Below are 23,571 nucleotides of genomic sequence, written 5' to 3' on the forward strand. Positions count from 1 at the left end.
GCTATTACTCGGCGATTGCATTCGAAAGGGAGTTAGCTGATGGAGAAAACTTGGAGGCCCTATTACATACCAGGATAAAAGACATACCGGTGTCAATAAGGCAGTGCATTCTTTTGAAGGACACCATAATGGCGTGGAAGGCGATCAGGAAAATCTATGGCCTACCTTGTTACCTGTCACCCAGATTACCATTATGGTCGCTACCGGCGTTCCCCCAAGGTAGGGAGAATAGTATGTTTCAGGCATGGAGGGAGAAAAATATACTGAGACTTGAAGACCTGCTTCATACTTCTGGTCTCCACTGGTTAGATTGGGATCAGGTTAAGGTACAATTTGATTTTCAGGATGCCCACTATCTTCCCTACCAGCAAATAAAAAGCTATTGTAGTGCCCAGGCATCTTCTGTTGGGGATGCTGATAGGTTAGCATGGTTTGTGGCCTTGCTAGGCAAGGATGGCTCTCACATGCCCCTCTCTGAATTACAACGCAGGCTTCATAGTATCCAGACGATCGGCCTGGTAAAAGGGGCCTACAAGCCCTGGGAGAGAGAGCTATCTGACCCGAACATAACAAAAAAGATGAGGGAAGGCATGGAATTGGTCAGACGGGCGACATATAATGAGCAGTGGAGAGAGACACAATTAAGACTCATGCATCGAGCGACGTATGCTTTCAATTTGTCCTATCGTGACGCCCCTGCCCATTATCTTCGTGAGTGTCCGAAGTGTAGCCTTCAGAAGGCGGGTCTATTACATGCCATTTGGGAGTGCCCGAAAGTGCAACCGTTGTGGAAACAGGCCATAGAAGCTATTGATGACATTTGGGGTGATACGGTGGGTACCACACCACAACAGTGCGTATTCCATTACATACCTAAAAATCAGGAGGAGGAAATGGGATCGCTGGTTGCGAAGCCAGGTGTACATCTTCTGTTGATGTCGGTTAAAAAGTCTCTCCTACGACACTGGCTAGAAAAGGAAGTTCCAGTGTGGGAGGAGGTCATAGGGGTGATGAAGAATGTTCTTTATTTAGAAAGGCTGGAGGTAGAACAAGATAAAGAACGCTTGGTCGAGAAGTTTATTAAAAAATGGAGGAGGTTCATAGAGAAACAACTTTCGGTTATTGAAATTCAGGAACTTATGGCCCCATTTAAACTCACAGGGTGGTATCTAGAGGCTCAGCTGGCAGATAGGCTGGGGAGATTGGCCCATTAGTTCGACTGGTAGGCGAGGGAATCATCCAGGGCGGAGGATGGGGTACTGCGGGTGAACCACTTCAAGTCCAAAAAGCTTAGATTGGTGTTCAGGGGTGGGGAGGGGGGGGGGGGGCGGGGGGTTGTGGGGGGGGGGGGGGTCGGGGAATATTATGATAAAATGTGTATTGAGAAATCTTATTTTCCAAACTGCTTGCACAACTGTGCTTTGATGCAAATTTCCTGTATTGTATTGTTTCTATACCCAATGCTGTACAACTGATTTCTCAATCCAATAAAGAGATTTTTGAAAAAAAAAGAAAGTCTGGGCTCCAGTAGTTTGTTGGTGGAGCTTTTCTAAATATTTATTATTAGATTTATCATCCAGCCTGAGCCGCTGTGACCTGGTGGAGGTCTAGACAGCCTGACTAAGGTGACACCGTCCTCAGGATTAGTCTTCGTGGTCTATATTGGAAAGACCGACCATCCAGTGTAGTCTTAGGGCCAGATTTATCATTACACTTACATCTTACTCCACTTTTACATATGTCCAAAGTCACTTTTGTCTAAGTCAGATTTATTAATGGTCCTTTACTACTGTGATAAATGTGGTTTGACGTTAGCAGTTTATCCTTCAGTAAGCGGCTTTACAAAAGTCGCACGTCTTTACGGAAAAGTCGCATGTTCCATTAAAAAGTCGCATAAGATAAGCATGGTCCTCACTGGAGTGAAATTGTGCAATTTTTTGTGACTTTTTAAATTGTCGCAATAGTAAATCTGTCTAGAGATTCATTTACATAAGAAAACACGCCCACTTTCAGAAAACTGGCGAGCATAGCGCAGAGCCAATAAAAGTCGCAAATTTTTGCGCAGTTTTAGCGATTGCGCAAAAATTTGCAACTTTTTCAGTCCATTAATTTGACTTTTAGGCCTCATGCACACGACAGTGTTTTTTCACTGTCAGTGATTTGGCTTCAGTGGTCCGTGTCCGATTTTGCTTCAGTTGTGTTTCCTTGTGTCTTCCTTTTTTTTTTGTCTTACAGGGGGAAAAAAAAGGAAGATTAATGAAAAGTGTAATTTTATTGCACCAAGGTCTTGTAGAAAAAAACGGACACGGACGCGGACACGGATGACATACCAGTTGTGCATCTGTTTTTTTTGACGGACCCATTGACTTGAATGGGTCCGTCCTCCGTTTTCCACTGACAAGAATAGGACAGGTTATATTTTTTTGACGGACTGGAATCACGGATCACAGACGCGGAGAAAAAACGGAGGACTATCAGTTTTTTTTCACAGCTCCATAGAAATGAATGGGAGCTCCGCTAAACTGTGAAAAATGACAGAACGGACGTGGATGCACACAACAGTCGTGTGCATGAGGCCTTAAGCTAAGGATAAATCTGGACCTTAGGCCTCATGCACACGACAGTATTTTTTCGCGGTCCGCAAAAGGGGGTTCCGTTGTTCCGTGATCCGTTTCCGTGTGTCTTCCTTGATTTTTGGAGGATCACCAGACATGAAAAGTTAAAAAAATTCTAAGTCAAGTTTGGATAGGAAAAAAACGGACACGGATCACGGACGCGGATGACAATCTTGTGTGCCTCCTTGTTTTTTCACGGACCCATTGACTTGAATGGGTCCGCGAACCGTTGTCCGTGAAAAAAATAGGACAGGTCATATTTTTTTGACGGACTGGAAACACGGATCACGGACGCGGATGACAATCGGTGCATTATCCGAGTTTTCAACAGACCCATTGAAAGTCAATGGGTCCGCAGAAAATGACGGAAAACGGAACAACGGACACGGAACACAACAACGGTCGTGTGCATGAGGCCTTAGTCTCTGTTTCTCTCGCCCCGGTGGCGATAACCGGAAATGCAGGCACTGTGTAGAAAAGCCATAGTCGGTAATAAAGATTATCTGATAATATATATTTCTTTTCTCTAATTTCAGTGCTGTCAGATTCTCGTTGTAAATGGTGTTAAACTTGGGATCAAAGACCACGATGGGTACACAGCTGCTGACCTGGCGGAATATAATGGACACATGCATTGTGCTAAATATCTAAGGACGGTAGAAAATATGGTAAGGCTTTTACTATTTGTTCTCCTGTCCTTTGCCGCATACACAGTGCATGCAGAGATTTTGTAGTTTGTTTAACCCCTTCATAGCTGGGGCTAAAATTCATTCAAATGCACAATGTATTGAATTACATATACCTATATATACTACATAACCTGTAGGCCCAGTATTATCTCCAGTAAGACTCTGCTCAGCCAGTACAGGGTGCATCCACCACATCACAGGTATGTACGTATTGAGTAGAGACTACTAATCTCTACCATTATTGTATAGTGAACATTTTTACAACTTTTTAATATACTTTATGCAAAACATTGTGACCTCATCAGCCTTCCACAACTGATTGTGATTACCAATATTAATCATACGAATCTATAGTCCAGCCTAATAATAATATGGTATATGAATTGTTCCATAAATGGCAGGCTCGGTTATGCAGATTACTGTTATCTGAGCTCCCACAATGCAATGCTCTTTTCTTATTGGAAACTAGCAAACTTCTTTTTTAGCTTTAAATATGAATTGAAAATGCAAAATGGGTAAATCACAGGTGGAGATTACTGATGAAGTGGATTTTTAAAGTCAGTTTTGCGGGAGTCTGCATTGCAGTCATTTGCGCCGTATATATGTGTGATAGACTTTGTGCATGTTTAAGTATAAGCGAGTAATGTATAAAAGGTTTTACACCAGAAAAGTGTTTTTCTTTGTTTTGTCTGTTGAGTAGCTTTTGCAACAGATTTATGAAGGATTTGCAAAACTTTTAAGGTGGTTAGCACCCAGTCCGGCACCATGTATTTTTCTGTGGATTTAAAGGGGTCATCCGATTCCTGAAATGCCCCCCCCCCCCCCCCATATGCCTGGGCCCCTCACTCACAATATACTTACCTTGCTCCCCGGCACCCGTGTCGATCCTGGTCCCCGCACGGCGGCATTCCGGCAAGTGTTCCGGAATTGTGGACGGAGAAAATACCGCAGCATGCTGTGGTATTTTCTTAGTCCAAAAACCGTACAGTGACTGAACTGAAGACATCCTGATGCATACAGGACGGATTGTTCTCCATTCAGAATGCATGGGGATAAAACTGATCAGTTTTTTTCCGATATTGAGCCCCTAGGATGGAACTCAATACCGGAAAAGAAAAAGGCTAGTGTTAAAGTACCCTAAGAGTTAGACAGTTTTTATGACTTTTTTAAAATTAATAAATCTGCTAAATACGATAAACCCACTTTTCAGAACTGGAGTGTAAAAAATGCAAAATGCCGTAATTGTTTTTCTTTTTTTTTTACAAATAAGCCTAAAAAGTCACAACGTCCTATTCTGCAACTTGTTGAAACCAGAATTTTGGAATGCAGGGCTTGATAAATTGCCCCAAAATTATCCACAAGCTGCTCAATTACCATAAACCGCTAATGTCCATGGACGGTGTCTGGAATTTCAGGCCCCCTTATTCATTTAGGTTGGGGGGTGAATTGCAATAATAGACTCAACCTACAGATCAGGGTGGCCCCGTAGTTGCATGCAGTTTAATAATGGCATTCTCCAGATGAACCAATTATTGTAAGTGGCGCCATAGCTATATCCTTAGGACTGCTCAGAAACTTGAATACATCTGTACTTAACATAATCAAACTCGATCTGATTTCCTCAGAGATAGCTCTGTGGGTGATTCGGTTACTATCTTGCACAGGATGCTGCCAGGCATTGGGGACAGGAAGTTAATGAGCTGTCCACCATGTCTTGTGAATAGAATGGAAAGTACATTAGTCCCAAAGCAGCGGGCCTGTCAGGAGTGGAAAGGTTAAGGGCTGTGTAACATGACTTTCCCTGGCACTGGATACTATTACAGTACATACACATGTTACAGTACCTGCAGCTGTAAAGAATTTGTTTTCCTACACAGCTTTGCAAGTGGTAGTAATACAGGTAAAAGTAGCAGAACAGTAAAAAGGTGGCGCTTTCATTTTCATCCGTTGTTTGTTGTAAACTAGGGCTTACTCTACTATATGTATACTTTTGCAACCAACTCTTTTGTTCTTTGTTGCTGCCATACATCTAGAATAGAAAAAAATATTAAAGCAACTTTGCAAAAGGTTTGGTTTAAAAATGTTTTATCATTTTGCGTATGTAGCACCTATGCAGGTCTATGTGTTTCCATGGTTGCAGACTACAAATAAAACTTGTGTAGTCTGATCATTCGGTCAAAGGTTGCTCTTACTTCTTCTGACCTCTTCCCTGACTCATCTCAGGGACAGGACTCATCTCAGGGTAACTTGCATATGTATCAACTCGTTTTTTTTACACAATAAAAGCACACAGAGCTATGGGGACTGGGTATTGCGGATGTGCTAGCGGCCATCTAGCAACCCATGTCCTCAGCTCTATACACAAAATCCTGGTGACAGGTTCCCTTTAAAGAGAGTGGGGGCGAGGTGACTGGTGGCAGAGGACAGGACAGGAAGACCACTGTTCAGTATATTAAAAAGGTTACACTGAAGTGTAACAGGCAATCAGTGGAGCAGCAGTCCCAAAAAACAAAGGTACTCATATCAAACAGATGGGTTCACCAATCACCATCATTACCAATATTGCTCACTCTTCAGCCCATAAGGACGGTGCTCCAGGAGGGAACAGACTGTCAGCCTCGTCACCAGTAAAGCCCAAAATGATGTCATTCTTCAGCACCTGTCGATAAAAACAATTCTTTATTGCATCTTATTAAAAAAGCATGTATAAAAAAGGGGGGAAGGGGCAAGGACCAGGAAAGATGACTATGCAGGAACCAAGCCCTGTCAATCAGAGAGCGAGTGGCTGGCAGAGGAAGCAGGAGGAGCAAGGGTGCACAGAGTGGCCTGGACCAGTCCATGGTGCACTTAACTGCTCATTTGCATAGGGAATAATGTACTTTTTCTCCAGCATCAGGGAACGGATCACTAAGTGAAAGGTGTCGTTATAGTCAGCTGAGCTATCGCTAGAAGGCATCATGCCTGGTTTAACAGTGAATTTCCTGGTGACATATCCCTTTAAAGTGCATCTGTCAACAGATTTGTACCTATGAAACTGGCTGACCTGTTACATGTGTAAGCCGTGTACCGGGGTGGGCTCCCCAGGATACAGCGAATTCACGAACGAGGAAAGCAACTCCAACACCAGCTTTTGCCAAAACAGAATTTTACTAACACGTGGTAATAAACACAACCACAAATGCTGAGAACATAAAATAAATTGACATACACCCAGCCCAAAGGCTGAGACTCCTGTATTGCACAGCACGGCGCCCTCTGATGGATGCCTGAGGAAATTCTGCGGTAATTTACCTACTAGTGGGCCCAACTAAAACTGCCTCGCTGTACCCATTATTACCCTGAAGCAAACACGAACAATTGTTTGGGTGCTTAGTACGGGTTAGCCTGCGGTACAACACAACAGTTTACAATCTTACCGTGCTCTATAGTATTCCCCCTCCCATAACTAGTCTGGTAGCACGTGCCTGAGTATTACTCCTGAGCAAAACGCTGAACTGGATTGAGTTTGTGGGGGTGTTTATCAACTCACAAATGTGCAATGTCCCTTTTAGTAATAGAGTCCTTGTAGTAACAGTAGCAACACTTTAGGCCTGACGCAAAGCAGAGACCCTAACTAGCTAACTACAGGCCTGGTCTCAGTCTCTAGGCGCCAACACTGCAATGAGGTGCGTGCACGATCTTACCGACACGGGGAGCTGATCTTTATCCGCTGATAACTCTGAACCGAACAACCAGTCTCTCCAGAAAACATCAGGTCTCGCAGGGTATGCAAATTTGTTCCTCAGCTCTTATCAGCCTTCCTGGAAACAATCCTCCTTTCCCTGGACAGGATCTGGGTCTTGGACAACGATCAGCTTCACTCAACTGTGGTCACTGAGGGTCCTCTCACTCCTGGATCCTTCAGATCCTCTGCTCACACACAGTTCCTCAGTCTCAGATAGCTTTTAAGATGCCTGCTGCTTCTTCTAGCAAGTTCTCAAACCCCACCTCCTTTGAATATTCAAATATCTGCAGTCTATTAGCTGTGTTTAAGAAACAGCTTCTTGTGGCCAAACAGCAAAATATCAGTCCTGATCATTTAACTTAATCCACACAAAAACAGTATTCAAACAATGAGAGCTGTTTCTCAATCTCACACATGTGCACTTGGCAGCTGAAGACATCTGTGATGGTCCCATGTTCATATGTGCCCGCAGAATGATGGGAAGAATGATGTTTTAATATATGCAAATGAATCCCTAGGAGCAAAGGGGACCTTGCTGTTACATCTAGAGGCTCTGCTCGCTCTGCAACTGCTGAGTCCTCTGCACTTTGATTGACAGGGCCAGGCCATGTAAACTTAATGACGCCTGGCCCTGTCAATCAAAGTGGAGAGGGCACAGCATTTGCAGACATAGCAGATTCATTTGCACTAATCTTACTGTAAACTTACTCTCACCTTTCCAGCCCCCTCCAATCCAGCGTTTCCGCTTCTTCCTCTTCTGCAGGCTGCAGCCAGTGACAATTGTTTTGGTTGCAGTAGTGACGTTGTGTACACCGCCGCAGTCAGTTACTGACTTCAATGTTCTCGTGTCATACACCCCTGACGCCATTGTTTGGCAGCAGCAGTGTATGGGAAGTCACCAATGCAGCCAAAACGATACGTCATTGGCTGCAGTACAGAGAGGAGGAAGAGATGACAATTCTGAAACAGAGGGGCTTGGGAAGGTGAGTATAAATTATGCTTCAGGAAATGTATGGAGTGGGCTGCTGTGGTGAGCCCGTTCCATACGCGGCGGGTATAATACAGCAGGCACCTGGCCGCAATGACGGGGAACAGTCACGCAGATACTGCGTTCAAAAGCAATAGCGGCATCTGTGAGGTTAGGCAGAGGGATGCGGCCAACTCAGTGAAATTGCGGGGCTCCGATCTGTTACCGTGACCGTGCCTGGGGCCTGCTGAGGCTTCTGGCCTGTCATGTTAAGCTTCATGCTAAGCTGTGCACGAGGCATAGATAGATCTCAATTAGGCCTCATGCACACAACCGTTGTTCTGGTCCGCATCCGAGCTGCAGTTTTTGTGGCTCAGGTGCGGACCCATTGACTTCAATGGGGCCGCAAAAGATGCAGACAGCACTCCGTGTGCTGTCCACATCCGTTGCTCCGTTCCGTGGCCCCGTTTTGCGGACAAGAATAGGCATTTCTACAATGGGCCGTCTGTTTCGTTCCGCAAATTGCGGACCGCAAAAAACTGAACGGTCGTGTGCATCCCAGGTTCAAGCCTCCTAAGGAGGCTAAGGCTAATAGTTATTAAGTAAAAAAAAAAAGTATAAAAAAATAAAAAACACAAAAATATTAATTAATTATTTTAAATCACCCACTTTCCCAATTTCACATATAAATTTATATATAAATAATAAAATAAAATTTTCATTGTTTTTGAACTATTATAACATTTCCTGCATGGTGAATGACATAACGGAAAATAAAATAAAAACATATGATTCTCCATTTTTTGTCGTTTGGTCCCCCCAAAAAAACATTGTATACCAGTGATCAAAAAGTCATACTTACCAGAAAATTTGGTATCAATAAGAACTACAGTTCGTCCCTCAAAAAACACGACCTTATACAGTTCTGTAGACTGAAATCTAAAAAAAGTATGGCAGTCAGAAAATGGCGACGCAAGGAACATTTAGATTTTTTTCAAAGGTTTTTATTTTTTTTAAAGTAAAAAGAAAAAATATAGAGACTGTAAAAGTTTGGTACCGCCGTAACCGTATTGAGCTGCTGAATAAGGATCTCATGTTATATTTAGTGCACACTGAATGCTGTAATGTCAAAACTCCAAAAACCTTGGTAAAATTGTGTTGATTTCTTTTTTCAATTTTAACCCACAAAGATTTTGCAATACGAGACATGGTAAATTAAATTGTATTAAAAAAATGCATCTTGTTCCGCAAAAAAATAATCCCTCATATGGCTATGTTAATGGAAAAAAAAGTTATGGCTATTAGAATGTGTGGAGGAAAAAAAAAAAGAAAATAGGCTCAGTCCTTAACCACTTCCCGCAACTGTAACGCCGAAAGGCGTCATTGCGGCGGCTCCCCCAGGCTACGCTAACGCCAATAGGCGTCATCTCGCGTGAGCCGAGATTTCCTGTGAACGCGCGCACACAGGCGCGCGCGCTCACAGGAACGGAAGGTAAGAGAGTTGATCTCCAGCCTGCCAGCGGCGATCGTTCGCTGGCAGGCTGGAGATGTGTTTTTTTTAACCCCTAACAGGTATATTAGACGCTGTTTTGATAACAGCGTCTAATATACCTGCTACCTGGTCCTCTGGTGGTCCCCTTTGTTTGGATCGACCACCAGAGGACACAGGTAGCTCAGTAAAGTAGCACCAAGCACCACTACAGTACACTACACCCCCCCCCCCCCGTCACTTATTAACCCCTTATTAGCCCCTGATCATCCCTGATCACCCCCCTGTCATTGATCACCCCCCTGTAAAGCTCCATTCAGATGTCCGCATGATTTTTACGGATGCACTGATAGATGGATCGGATCCGCAAAACGCATCCGGACGTCTGAATGAAGCCTTACAGGGGCATGATCAATGACTGTGGTGATCACCCCCCTGTCATTGATTACCCCCCTGTAAAGCTCCATTCAGATGTCCGCATGATTTTTACGGATGCACTGATAGATGGATCGGATCCGCAAAACGCATCCGGACGTCTGAATGAAGCCTTACAGGGGCATGATCAATGACTGTGGTGATCACCCCCCTGTCATTGATTACCCCCCTGTAAAGCTCCATTCAGATGTCCGCATGATTTTTACGGATGCACTGATAGATGGATCGGATCCGCAAAACGCATCCGGACGTCTGAATGAAGCCTTACAGGGGCGTGATCAATGACTGTGGTGATCACCCCATATAGACTCCCTGATCACCCCCCTGTCATTGATTACCCTCCTGTCATTGATTACCCCCCTGTAAAGCTCCATTCAGACGTCCGCATGATTTTTACGGATCCACTGATAGATGGATCGGATCCGCAAAACGCATCCGGACGTCTGAATGAAGCCTTACAGGGGCATGATCAATGACTGTGGTGATCACCCCATATAGACTCCCTGATCACCCCCCTGTCAAGCTCCATTCAGATGTCCGCATGATTTTTACGGATGCACTGATAGATGGATCGGATCCGCAAAACGCATACGGACGTCTGAATGAAGCCTTACACGGGCGTGATCAATGACTGTGGTTATCACCCCATATAGACTCCCTGATCACCCCCCTGTCATTGATTACCCTCCTGTCATTGATTACCCCCCTGTAAAGCTCCATTCAGACGTCCGCATGATTTTTACGGATCCACTGATAGATGGATCGGATCCGCAAAACGCATCCGGACGTCTGAATGAAGCCTTACAGGGGCATGATCAATGACTGTGGTGATCACCCCATATAGACTCCCTGATCACCCCCCTGTCATTGATTACCCCCCTGTAAAGCTCCATTCAGATGTCCGCATGATTTTTACGGATGCACTGATAGATGGATCGGATCCGCAAAACGCATACGGACGTCTGAATGAAGCCTTACAGGGGCGTGATCAATGACTGTGGTTATCACCCCATATAGACTCCCTGATCACCCCCCTGTCATTGATCACCCCCCCTGTCATTGATCACCCCCCCTGTCATTGATCACCCCTCTGTAAGGCTCCATTCAGACATTTTTTTGGCCCAAGTTAGCGGAATTATTATTTTTTTTTCTTACAAAGTCTCATATTCCACTAACTTGTGTCAAAAAATAAAATCTCACATGAACTCACCATACCCCTCACGGAAACCAAATGCGTAAAAATTTTTAGACATTTATATTCCAGACTTCTTCTCACGCTTTAGGGCCCCTAGAATGCCAGGGCAGTATAAATACCCCACATGTGACCCCATTTCGGAAAGAAGACACCCCCAGGTATTCCGTGAGGGGCATATTGAGTCCATGAAAGATTGAAATTTTTGTCCCAAGTTAGCGGAACGGGAGACTTTGTGAGAAAAAAATTAAAAATATCAATTTCCGCTAACTTGTGCCAAAAAAAAAAAATTTCTATGAACTCGCCATGCCCCTCATTGAATACCTTGGGGTGTCTTCTTTCCAAAATGGGGTCACATGTGGGGTATTTATACTGCCCTGGCATTCTAGGGGCCCCAAAGCGTGAGAAGAAGTCTGGTATCCAAATGTCTAAAAATGCCCTCCTAAAAGGAATTTGGGCACCTTTGCGCATCTAGGCTGCAATAAAGTGTCACACATCTGGTATCGCCGTACTCAGGAGAAGTTGGGGAATGTGTTTTGGGGTGTCGTTTTACATATACCCATGCTGGGTGAGAGAAATATCTTGGTCAAATGCCAACTTTGTATAAAAAAATGGGAAAAGTTGTCTTTTGCCAAGATATTTCTCTCACCCAGCAAGGGTATATGTAAAATGACACCCCAAAACACATTCCCCAACTTCTCCTGAATACGGCGATACCACATGTGTGACACTTTTTTGCAGCCTAGGTGGGCAAAGGGGCCCATATTCCAAAGAGCACCTTTAGGATTTCACAGGTCATTTACCTACTTACCACACATTAGGGCCCCTGGAAAATGCCAGGGCAGTATAACTACCCCACAAGTGACCCCATTTTGGAAAGAAGACACCCCAAGGTATTCCGTGAGGGGCATGGCAAGTTCCTAGAATCTTTTATTTTTTGTCACAAGTTAGTGGAAAATGCAGATTTTTTTTTTTTTTTTTTTTTTTTCATACAAAGTCTTATATTCCACTAACTTGTGACAAAAAATAAAAACTTCCATGAACTCACTATGCCCATCAGCGAATACCTTGGGGTCTCTTCTTTCCAAAATGGGGTCACTTGTGGGGTAGTTATACTGCCCTGGCATTCTAGGGGCCCAAATGTGTGGTAAGGAGTTTGAAATCAAATTCTGTAAAAAATGACGAGTGAAATCCGAAAGGTGCTCTTTGGAATATGGGCCCCTTTTCCCACCTAGGCTGCAAAAAAGTGTCACACATCTGGTATCCCCGTACTCAGGAGAAGGTGGGGAATGTGTTTTGGGGTGTCATTTTACATATACCCATGCTGGGTGAGAGAAATATCTTGGCAAAAGACAACTTTTCCCATTTTTTTATACAAAGTTGGCATTTGACCAAGATATTTATCTCACCCAGCATGGGTATATGTAAAAAGACACCCCAAAACACATTCCTCAACTTCTCCTGAATACAGAGATACCAGATGTGTGACACTTTTTTGCAGCCTAGGTGGGCAAAGGGGCCCATATTCCAAAGAGCACCTTTCGGATTTCACAGGTCATTTTTTACAGAATTTGATTTCAAACTCCTTACCACACATTTGGGCCCCTAGAATGCCAGGGCAGTATAACTACCCCACAAGTGACCCCATTTTGGAAAGAAGAGACCCCAAGGTATTTCGTGATGGGCATAGTGAGTTCATAGAAGTTTTTATTTTTTGTCACAAGTTAGTGGAATATGAGACTTTGTAGGAAAAAAAATAAAATAAAAAAAAATCATCATTTTCCGCTAACTTGTGACAAAAAATAAAAAGTTCTATGAACTCACTATGCCCATCAGCGAATACCTTAGGGTGTGTACTTTCCGAAATGGGGTCATTTGTGGGGTGTTTGTACTGTCTGGGCATTGTAGAACCTCAGGAAACATGACAGGTGCTCAGAAAGTCAGAGCTGCTTCAAAAAGCGGAAATTCACATTTTTGTACCATAGTTTGTAAACGCTATAACTTTTACCCAAACCATTTTTTTTTTACCCAAACATTTTTTTTTATCAAAGACATGTAGAACTATAAATTTAGAGCAAAATTTCTATATGGATCTCGTTTTTTTTGCAAAATTTTACAACTGAAAGTGAAAAATGTCATTTTTTTGCAAAAAAATCGTTAAATTTCGATTAATAACAAAAAAAGTAAAAATGTCAGCAGCAATGAAATACCACCAAATGAAAGCTCTATTAGTGAGAAGAAAAGGAGGTAAAATTCATTTGGGTGGTAAGTTGCATGACCGAGCAATAAACAGTGAAAGTAGTGTAGTGCCGATTTGTAAAAAAGGGCCTGGTCTTTAGGGGGGTATAAACCTGTGGTCCTTAAGTGGTTAAGGGATAAACAGGCCCCAGGCAGTTTCCACAAATAACAAAATAACGTGGACAACCCCTTTAAATGGTGCAGTTCTGTATGTATATCAGAAGCTTATGTAGAGACAGGATCTGCTAAGGAGATATGGGTCATTTCATACAACAATAAAATAGGAACGCTGGCCATGGCCTCGTTCCCCAGTAGCTGTAGGTTTCTAGGACACCAGATCTTGTGAGACTATTTCAATCACTCTGTGACCTGTTTTTAGTTTAAGATCTTTCTCCTCAAAGGAACACTGTGCAAAACTTATACACCATGTTACCTTGTGCAGAGCCTGAGAGGGTGGAGCATGACTAAACACCAAAGAGAGAATCCTTGTGTTATGCTCCGCCCCCCTCAGGTACTGAACTAGGCATAACACAGTGTATCAGTTTTGCAGCCTTTTGAAACCTAAAATTGGATGCAATGATTGGAGTTAAAGCCAATATGTCAATTGACAGTGACGTATCTTCAGTTCTATGGGGCATTGCACCTTCATGCAATCCCCCAGAGTTGTAACTAGGGGTTCGACACAAAGGGACAAAATACATCTAAGGCCATAGTGGCTCCAAAACCCAGGTACTGTAACTCCATACCATGACCACTACCAACAACACTAAATAATATTATCATTCTGTTACTGAACAAAATATACAATATAAAGATCAATATATATTACCACCATACAGTGACCATATAGTGGGAGGTATTCAGTTTACACAGGTGTTTTGTAGACTGTATAAGTGAATGTATTACAGTACAATCCAATGACTTACAGTTAACACACATGTTCTCTGTTTGGAGCTGTTCACTTTTTTCCATCTAGTCCAGACCACCATGACGACTTCTTCCAGACACAAGTTTGGTTCCTCACTTTTTTAGCATGCTCTCTACTTTTTCCCAACCTGGACAAACATCCCATCCTGCTGATACCCCAGAATCTGTGCAGCATTACACTGCATAATTCCCTGTGTGATTTCCTTTGTTGGTACTACCCAATGTAAGGTGCACAAAGAACCTTATAGTGGTGCCCTGCCATATGTTGCCCACATAACATATTAATACAGTTGCATAAATAGCAGTGCTATACAGTGCTGCTAACAGCATACACTGTCAAAATGATCAAATGTACAGTAGCAGTGCCACACAAAGTAAATATCATCATATAGTTCTCAAATAATACCTACCTACAATGACCAAAGAGTAGCTCAACACATGCAGTAATCTTATAACAGTATTGTTTATTACAAGGCTTATTACAAGATCCTCAGCGTGCCGGGAGAGACATGATGCTGAGCCATGCACCCTAGTGACTCAACTGCATCCTTCGTAACAGGATGCAATGCTTTTTTTCTCCCTGCAGCGGGCGTGTGCTGGGGGAGATTAGCAGTGGGCTGAATGCTCAGCTGCTCTATTACTGTGTGCTAGTGTTTCTGACTAGTGGAGTGCTAAGTCAATGGACCTATCAAGTTCTGATCCAGGGATTTGCCGCTCTATTTAAATCCCTTCCTGGCCATACACCAGTGCCAGTGATAGTCATGTTTGGCTCACTAGCTAGTTTCCTTGATCCCTGTTCCTGCATTTACGTACTGATTCCTCTGTACTTCTAACCTTGGCTTGTCTTCAGACAACCCTTTGTCACTTGTTTGGTGCTGCATAGCCAGTCTGGTTCTGACTCATTTCTGTACGACTCTGCTTTGGTGTTTGTTTTTCTGTTGTAGGGACCGTCGCCCAGTTGATTGATCAAAACATACAATATAAAGATCAATATATATTACCTCAAGGCAATGATCATATAGTGGTAGGTATTAGATTTACACAGGTGTTCTGCAGTCTATATGAGCTCAATACATGCGATAATCTCCTAATAGTACCTATAATACCATTATTATGCCCTGAGACCTGTGTAAACCTAGTACCTCCCACTATATGGTCACTGTATGGTGGTAATATATATTGATCTTTATATAGTATGTTTTATTCAGTAACAATAGTAATATTATTTAGTCACTATTTAGTGGTATTCTAGGTACTGTTATTAGATTACTGCATGTATGGAGCTGTAGTGTCTAAATAAAACTACTCTAAAATTGAGATTCATGATGGCAAGGCTTGGGTGTCAGGCCTTCCATGGTGGGCTGGTTGATGCCTCGAGACCAACCTAAGCATTATCCCTGTAACCACCATCACATTGATGTAAATACGGTATGTATAGATAGGGAGGTGCCATGGTCCTGATGGACTGAAGTGCCAGATTAGCGAGGGACTATTTATCAGGATTTCTGGAACGCCAGGAATAATGGAATTTAATGTATTTACTATTCCCTGCTGCCTATTATTATTACTACACAGTATTTAGGTTTTTAATGAAAACTGATTGGCGGCATAGTCCTGTCTGTCTGGCAGATGGTAGAGCAATGTTCTAACCCTTATCAGCAAAAGTAATTACTGCAAAGGCAACTCTCAGAAGACCTGAGACAGTTTCAGAGCTCCCATGGGGCAGGAGCGGGTTAGGTTGTGCAAGTCTTTATTCCTTCTTCCTTTCTGAAAGAATAAGATATTTGTCTTGTGCTTGACGGAGGGCAAGGAGCGTCCGGAAAACTTTCAGAGCTGCACTTCCCAGCATTGGACTCTGACATGGGGAATGTAAGGAACCTTTATTATAGTTATTCTAGGAGTGCTATGCCAGTTTCTGCCAAGATGGCGACTCACCTGTGCAGGAAGAGCTGTAACAAGGAGTAATTGGGGCCATTAGCATGTGAGAACCGTGTGTAACAGCTTACTGTAACCAGTGTCAAGGCAGCTGAGGAAATCACAAGAGATTGTACGACAGTATCAGATTTATCTGTATCATTGTGCAATAATACTGTGATATCTTATTTATCCAGGATAAGCTTATTTATATGAAATAGTGTATATTTATATTGTATTTTATATTCTATTCTATGTATTTTTTATCTATAGCTATACATCCATTTATTATACTTTGTGAAATTCTTGTGTATCTATTTATTACAAAAACTGATCCATATATCAATTATTTATCTCAGTGTCGGACAAAGTGTAACTGATTCTGGGGGCCCACCTTAGGGCTCCTGCACACAAACTTTTTTTTTCCATGTCTGTACCGTTCACTTCACTTCAATGGGGCCGGGAAAAAAAAAAATGACTCAGTGTGCATTCCGTGTCTTTATGTCCGCATCGCCGTTCTGCAAAATGATAGAACATGTCCTATTATTGTCGGCATTACAGACAAGGATAGGACTGTTCTATTAGAGGCTGTTATGTGGAAGGCACACACCCGGTATCCATGTTTTGTGGATCCGCAATTTTCAGACTGCAAAAGATCCAACGGTCGTGTTCATAAGCCCTTACAGTGATAACAGAAATATTAAAGATGAAGTAGGATGGTAGACATTCACAGCAAAATGCACAAACATACATGGGGCAGAATTTACACATATATATGGATATCCTGCACTTAAGTCAGTCAGAAACAAGACACATGCAGCGCACACCAATCACTCATTGGACACATGTGCCACACAGGACACTTATACATGGCTCACATGCCACTGATGCTTATGTCACAGACTACACATACACCACTGATACATAGAACATACTGTATATAGCACACACCAATCACACATAGGAAACCCCAATGCACACACCAAGACATTTATGCCTGACCCTATTAGGTGTAGAACACTCAAAGGGGTTAAAGGGGTTGTCTCACTTCAGCAATTGCCATTTATCATGTAGAGAAAGTTAATACAAACCGGATTCCAAAAAAGTTGGGACACTAAACAAATTGTGAATAAAAACTGAATGCAATGATGTGGAGATGGCAAATGTCAATATTTTATTAGTAATAGAACGTAGATGACAGATCAAACGTTTAATCCGAGTAAATATATCATTTTAAAGGAAAAATACGTTGATTCAAAATTTCACGGTGTCAACAAATCCCCAAAAAGTTGGGACAATTAGCAATAAGAGGCTGGAAAAAGTAAATTTGAGCATAACGAAGAGCTGGAAGACCAATTAACACTAATTAGGTCAACTGGCAACATGATTGGGTGTAAAAAGAGCTTCTCAGAGTGGCAGTGTCTCTCAGAAGCCAAGATGGGTAGAGGATCACCAATTCCCACAATGTTGCGCAGAAAGATAGTGGAGCAATATCAGAAAGGTGTTACCCAGCGAAAAATTGCAAAGACTTTGCATCTATCATCATCAACTGTGCATAACATCATCCGAAGATTCAGAGAATCTGGAACAATCTCTGTGCGTAAGGGTCAAGGCCGTAAAACCATACTGGATGCCCGTGATCTCCGGGCCCTTAAACGACACTGCACCACAAACAGGAATGCTACTGTAAAGGAAATCACAGAATGGGCTCAGGAATACTTCCAGAAACCATTGTCAGTGAACACAATCCACCGTGCCATCCGCCGTTGCCAGCTGAAACTCTACAGTGCAAAGAAGAAGCCATTTCTAAGCAAGATCCACAAGCTCAGGCGTTTTCACTGGGCCAGGGATCATTTAAAATGGAGTGTGGCAAAATGGAAGACTGTTCTGTGGTCAGACGAGTCACGATTCGAAGTTCTTTTTGGAAATCTGGGACGCCATGTCATCCGGACCAAAGAGGACAAGGACAACTAAAGTTGTTATCAACGCTCAGTTCAGAAGCCTGCGTCTCTGATGGTATGGGGTTGCATGAGTGCGTGTGGCATGGGCAGCTTGCATGTCTGGAAAGGCACCATCAATGCAGAAAAATATATTCAGGTTCTAGAACAACATATGCTCCCATCCAGACGTCATCTCTTTCAGGGAAGACCCTGCAATTTTCAACAAGATAATGCCAGACCACATTCTGCATCAATCACAACATCATGGCTGCGTAGGAGAAGGATCCGGGTACTGAAATGGCCAGTCTGCAGTCCAGATCTTTCACCTATAGAGAACATTTGGCGCATCATAAAGAGGAAGGTGCAACAAAGAAGGCCCAAGACGATTGAACAGTTAGAGGCCTGTATTAGACAAGAATGGGAGAGCTTTCCTATTTCTAAACTTGAGAAACTGGTCTCCTCGGTCCCCAGACGTCTGTTGAGTGTTGTAAGAAGAAGGGGAGATGCCACACAGTGGTGAAAATGGCCTTGTCCCAACTTTTTGGGGATTTGTTGACACCATGAAATTCTGATTCAACATATTTTTCCCTTTAAAATGGTACATTTTCTCAGTTTAAACTTTTGTTCCGTGATTTATGTTCTATTCTGAATAAAATATTAGAAGTTGGCACCTCCACATCATTGCATTCAGTTTTTATTCACGATTTGTATAGTGTCCCAACTTTTTTGGAATCCGGTTTGTACAAGGCACTTACTAATGTATTGTGATTGTCCATATTGACTCTTTTCCATCACATTTACCAAATCTAAACCTCCTCATATTGTACATAATCTACATTATAATTAAAACGGTTGTCCTACCATAATGACCTATTGCTTATCTACAGGATAGGTGATAAATATCAGATTGCTGGGGTCTGACTGCTGGAACACCCACTGATCATGAAAAAAGGGGTCCTGAGACATTCAATTACATTACCGCCAATCTATGTACACAAGGGTCTTAAGACCACATTCCCTTGATCAGGTTCCCAACAGTCAGACCCCCATCAATCAGACACTTATCACCTGTCGATGTTATAGCTGTTGTACCTTTTCACATTCCCTATCCTTAAAGGGAATCTGTCACTAGCAATTTACCAATTTTTTTTTTCATGAATCCATGTTTAACAGAGTACCTTTTTTCCATCTGTCTTATTCTTTTGATTGTCAGTCTTGTCATTTCTTCAAAAAATCGATTCTTATGATATGTAAATGACGCTGTAAGGAGCCCAGAGGGGCGTTCTTCTTTCTCCACGGTGCCCAGGAACGCCCCTCTGAAGTGCCGTGCCCGGCTAAATTTGAAAACTAATAACGCCTCCAAGTTCATCTAAATCGCCTCCCAGAGGCGCGGCTAAGTGCTAAACACCCCCCCTCCTCAGCGCCGCGCTCTGCGGCAAACACCCCGATCCTCCATTCGCCGGCATCCCAAATCCCGCGCAGGCGCAGTGCCGTCAGTCATCTTATCATAGCGCAGGCAATCGCCGGCACTGCGCCTGCGCGGGATTTGGGATGCCGGCTAGAGGAGGATCGGGGTGTTTGCCGCAGAACGCGGCGCTGAGGAGGGGGGGTGTTGAGCACTTAGCCGCGCCTCTGGGAGGCGATTTAGATGAACTTGGAGGCGTTATTAGTTTTCAAATTTAGCCGGGCACGGCACTTCAGAGGGGCGTTCCTGGGCACCGTGGAGAAAGAAGAACGCCCCTCTGGGCTCCTTACAGCGTCATTTACATATCATAATAATCGATTTTTTGAAGAAATGACAAAACTGACAATCAAAAGAACAAGACAGATGGAAAAAAGGTACTCTGTTAAACATGGATTCATGAAAAAAAAAAAATGGTAAATTGCTAGTGACAGATTCCCTTTAAAGGTTTTCTTTGGATGTAAAAAAATTAATAAAAAATAAATAAAAAATCTGGCCCAAAATATGTGTCAAACTAAAATAGAAATGCTCGCCTGTTAAAGGACCTGTGTCCACTTTCTAGTTATCCTCTATCCACAGGATCGGGGATAACTAAGTGATGCGTGGGGGTCTGAACGCTGGAGCCCCCACTGATCCCCCTTCTTGACTGAGTGGCAAGTTGAGCATATGCCCTGCCTCTCCATCCACTCTCTATGGGGCCTCTGGAGATGGCAGAGTACAGCGCTGGCTAATTCCAGTGCTCCCAAAGAGAATGAATGGAGCAGCAGGGCGTATGTTTAGCCTGTCACACCTTAAAAAGGGGGAACAGGACCCGTTCCTGGGATCAGTGGGGGTTGCAGAATTGGACTGCACTAATCATATAGTTATGCCCTATGGTGTGGAGAGGATAAATTGAAAACCTGGACAACCCCTTTAAATCCTCCACCACTCCACCACTAGTATCTCTTTACATGGCAGCAGTGATGCCTGTAAATATGGAATATCATCACTGCAGCCATGTAAACCATACGTGTCAATACTGGAGAATGTGACGCACTGTGCAGAATTTTTCGGGCATAAGTCCAACCCCCTTTGCAGATCACAACCTTTAACAAAGCCCAAGCAAAGGTGCTAGAGGAGCAACGTGAGCAAAGGGCACAAATGGAGAATAACTGAAGCAGAGACATTGGGGTCACCTGAATCAGGGCAATAGTGGGGATCCTGGAGCAGGGGTAACTGGAGAAGAGGCAATATTAGCGGTGCATTTAGAGTGGGGGCATCTGGAGCTAGGGCATTTATGGGGGTGCACCTAAGGCTACTTTCACACTAGCGTTCAGGGCTCCGCTTGTGAGTTCCGTTTGAAGGCTCTCACAAGCGGCCCCGAACGGATCCGTCCAGCCCTAATGCATTCTGAGGGGATGCGGATCCGCTCAGAATGCATCAGTCTGGCTCCGTTCAGCCTCCGCTCCGCTCAGCAGGCGGACACCTGAACGCAGCTTGCAGCGTTCGGGTGTCCGCCTGGCCGTGCGGAGGCAAACGGATCCGTCCAGACTTACAATGTAAGGCTACTTTCACACTTGCGTTAGGAGCGGATCCGTCTGGTGTCTGCACAGATGGATCCGCTCCTATAATGCAAACGTTTGCATCCGTTCAGAACGGATCCGTTTGCATAACCATGAACAAAAAAAAAAAAAATTTTTTTTTTGTTCATGATAATGCAAACGGATCCGTTTTGACTTTACATTGAAGGTCAATGGGGGACGGATCCGTTTGAAAATTGAGCCATACTGTGTCATCTTCAAACGGATCCGTCCCCATTGACTTACATTGTAAGTCTGGACGGATCCGTTTGCCTCCGCACGGCCAGGCGGACACCTGAACGCTGCAAGCTGCGTTCGGATGTCCGCCTGCTGAGCGGAGCGGAGGCTGAACGCTGCCAGACTGATACATTCTGAGCGGATCCGCATCCACTCAGAATGCATTAGGGCTGGACGGATCCGTTCGGGGCCGCTTGTGAGAGCCTTCAAACGGAACTCACAAGCGGAGCCCCGAACGCTAGTGTGAAAGTAGCCTAAGTCAATGGGGACGGATCCGTTTGAAGTTGACACAATATGGCTCAACTTTCAAACGGATCCGTCTCCCATTGACTTTCAATGTAAAGTCAAAACGGATCTGTTTGCATTATCATGAACAAAAAAAAAAATATATATATATTTTTTTTTTTTTGTTCATGGTAATGCAAACGGATCCGTTCTGAACGGATCTAAGCGTTTGCATTATAGGTGCGGATCCGTCTGTGCAGATACCAGACGGATCCGCACCTAACGCAGGTGTGAAAGTAGCCTAAAGCAGAGGCATTAGGGTCGCCTGAGGCAGGGTAATAGTGGTGATCCTGGAGCAGAGGTAGTAGGGGGGCAACTGGAGAAGAGGCAATATTATGGGTGCATTTAGAGTGGGTGCATCTGGAGCTGTGGCACTAATGGGGGTGCACCTAAAGCAGAGGCATTGGAGGGACCTAGGGCAGAGTGAAACAAGAGAAATAACTACTCCTCCATCTTATCTCTGGGGACCTACCGAGGAATCCCCCGCCTCCCCGGTGGGCCAGTCCGAGCCTGATTTATCTACATTTCCGCCTGTATATCTATCAATCTACCCGTCTATCCATCTAATATCTATCTATCTATCATCTATTTATCTATCTTTCTGTCTGTATATACATCTGATATACTGTATATATCTATATCATCTATCTGACAATCTATATCGCTATCTACTGTATTTACCTTATATCCATTGTGGGGTTTCGCTCTGGTAGATAGGGTAGGCGGATGCAGTACAGAGGCAAAATACAAGTTCTTAACTTAAACTTCAGTGTTTATTCACACTTGCGGCAGTGGCACAAAACAACACCTCACTTTGCAGTCTTTGGTGTTAATTCACACACAATGGAAAGTTAATATTGCACAAGTCACCTCGTTGGCAGTTCTGCCTCCAGTAGTCCACAGCAGGCTTTAGGGGGCCTGTTCCCACTACACATGGGTCTCAGCCCTCCAGTCCGGCACAAAACCTCAGATCCCAACACAGACTGAGCCCAGCTGCCTATTTAAGGACAAGCCAGGTGCTGCCAAAACCCGGACTGGCACTTAAACTCCTGTTTGGTATTTGACCTCACCTGGCTGGAAACCAGCCCAGCCGCACATGTTGGGAGGAAAATACCTGCCTTCCCAGACAAAACCCCTCACTGTGTCACACATCTAGAGATGAGCTGTTTTCTTGAAATTCATTTTGCGTCCGACTCTAACGAATCTGTCAGACAATTCTAATTGGGTCCGAATCAATTCTATTTGAATTGATAGTGCTTCAATTGGCCTGAAAATTAGTGGTTGACACTCTGAGGTCTTCTAGGAGTCATATTTTTCTCCTTTCTCTTTTTTTTTCTCCCTGTCTCAAGCTCTTTAGACTTTAACGCAAAGACAGCAATAGTAAGACAGGCTGTTTAAAAACACACTGCCCTGTCAGATTTATTATGCTTTTTAAAATGTAAAAACATTCTGAAAACTGTCCCTTACTGGGGGCAGATGCTTGCCGATGTTTATACACTCACTGTGGTATCAGAAGAAGCAGTGGCTTGTTCTGAACTAAAATATTATTATTGCAATGTTCACTTACAGATGGTAGAAAAATTGCAGCAGGTTTTTGGGAAACTGAAAAAAGCACAATTGGACGTCCCCTGAGTGCGCAATAAAATAAGCTTATTTGTGCACTTCTAAACAGTAGTAAAAATTGCAACAGGTTTTTATAAAAAAAATACAGGGCTAAATGGACATCCCCTGAATGCAACCAAACTATACACTGCTATTGACGCACACAAATGCACTTAATTGTGCACTTCTAAACTATAGAAAAATTTAAACAGGTTTATGGCAATCAGCGAGAGGTCCAATTGGACATCCTCTGGGTGCGACTAAAAATACGCTATTACGCTGCTGTTAATGCACTA

At 43.5% G+C, this 23,571-nt stretch overlaps 1 protein-coding gene across 2 annotated transcripts in view; it reads left to right on the forward strand.

The window, feature by feature from the left end:
- Positions 1-23,571, forward strand: part of ESPN (espin) — a 257,573-nt gene that overhangs the window by 103,358 nt on the left and 130,644 nt on the right. For both annotated transcript variants that reach the window (XM_040429692.1, XM_040429684.1), the window contains exon 5: positions 3,152-3,283. In XM_040429692.1, coding sequence (XP_040285626.1) covers positions 3,152-3,283 — 132 coding nt within the window. The remainder of the gene's footprint in view (positions 1-3,151; positions 3,284-23,571) is intronic.

The sequence above is a fragment of the Bufo bufo genome, chromosome 1, assembly GCF_905171765.1.
Source record: "Bufo bufo chromosome 1, aBufBuf1.1, whole genome shotgun sequence".
Lineage (NCBI taxonomy): Eukaryota > Metazoa > Chordata > Amphibia > Anura > Bufonidae > Bufo > Bufo bufo.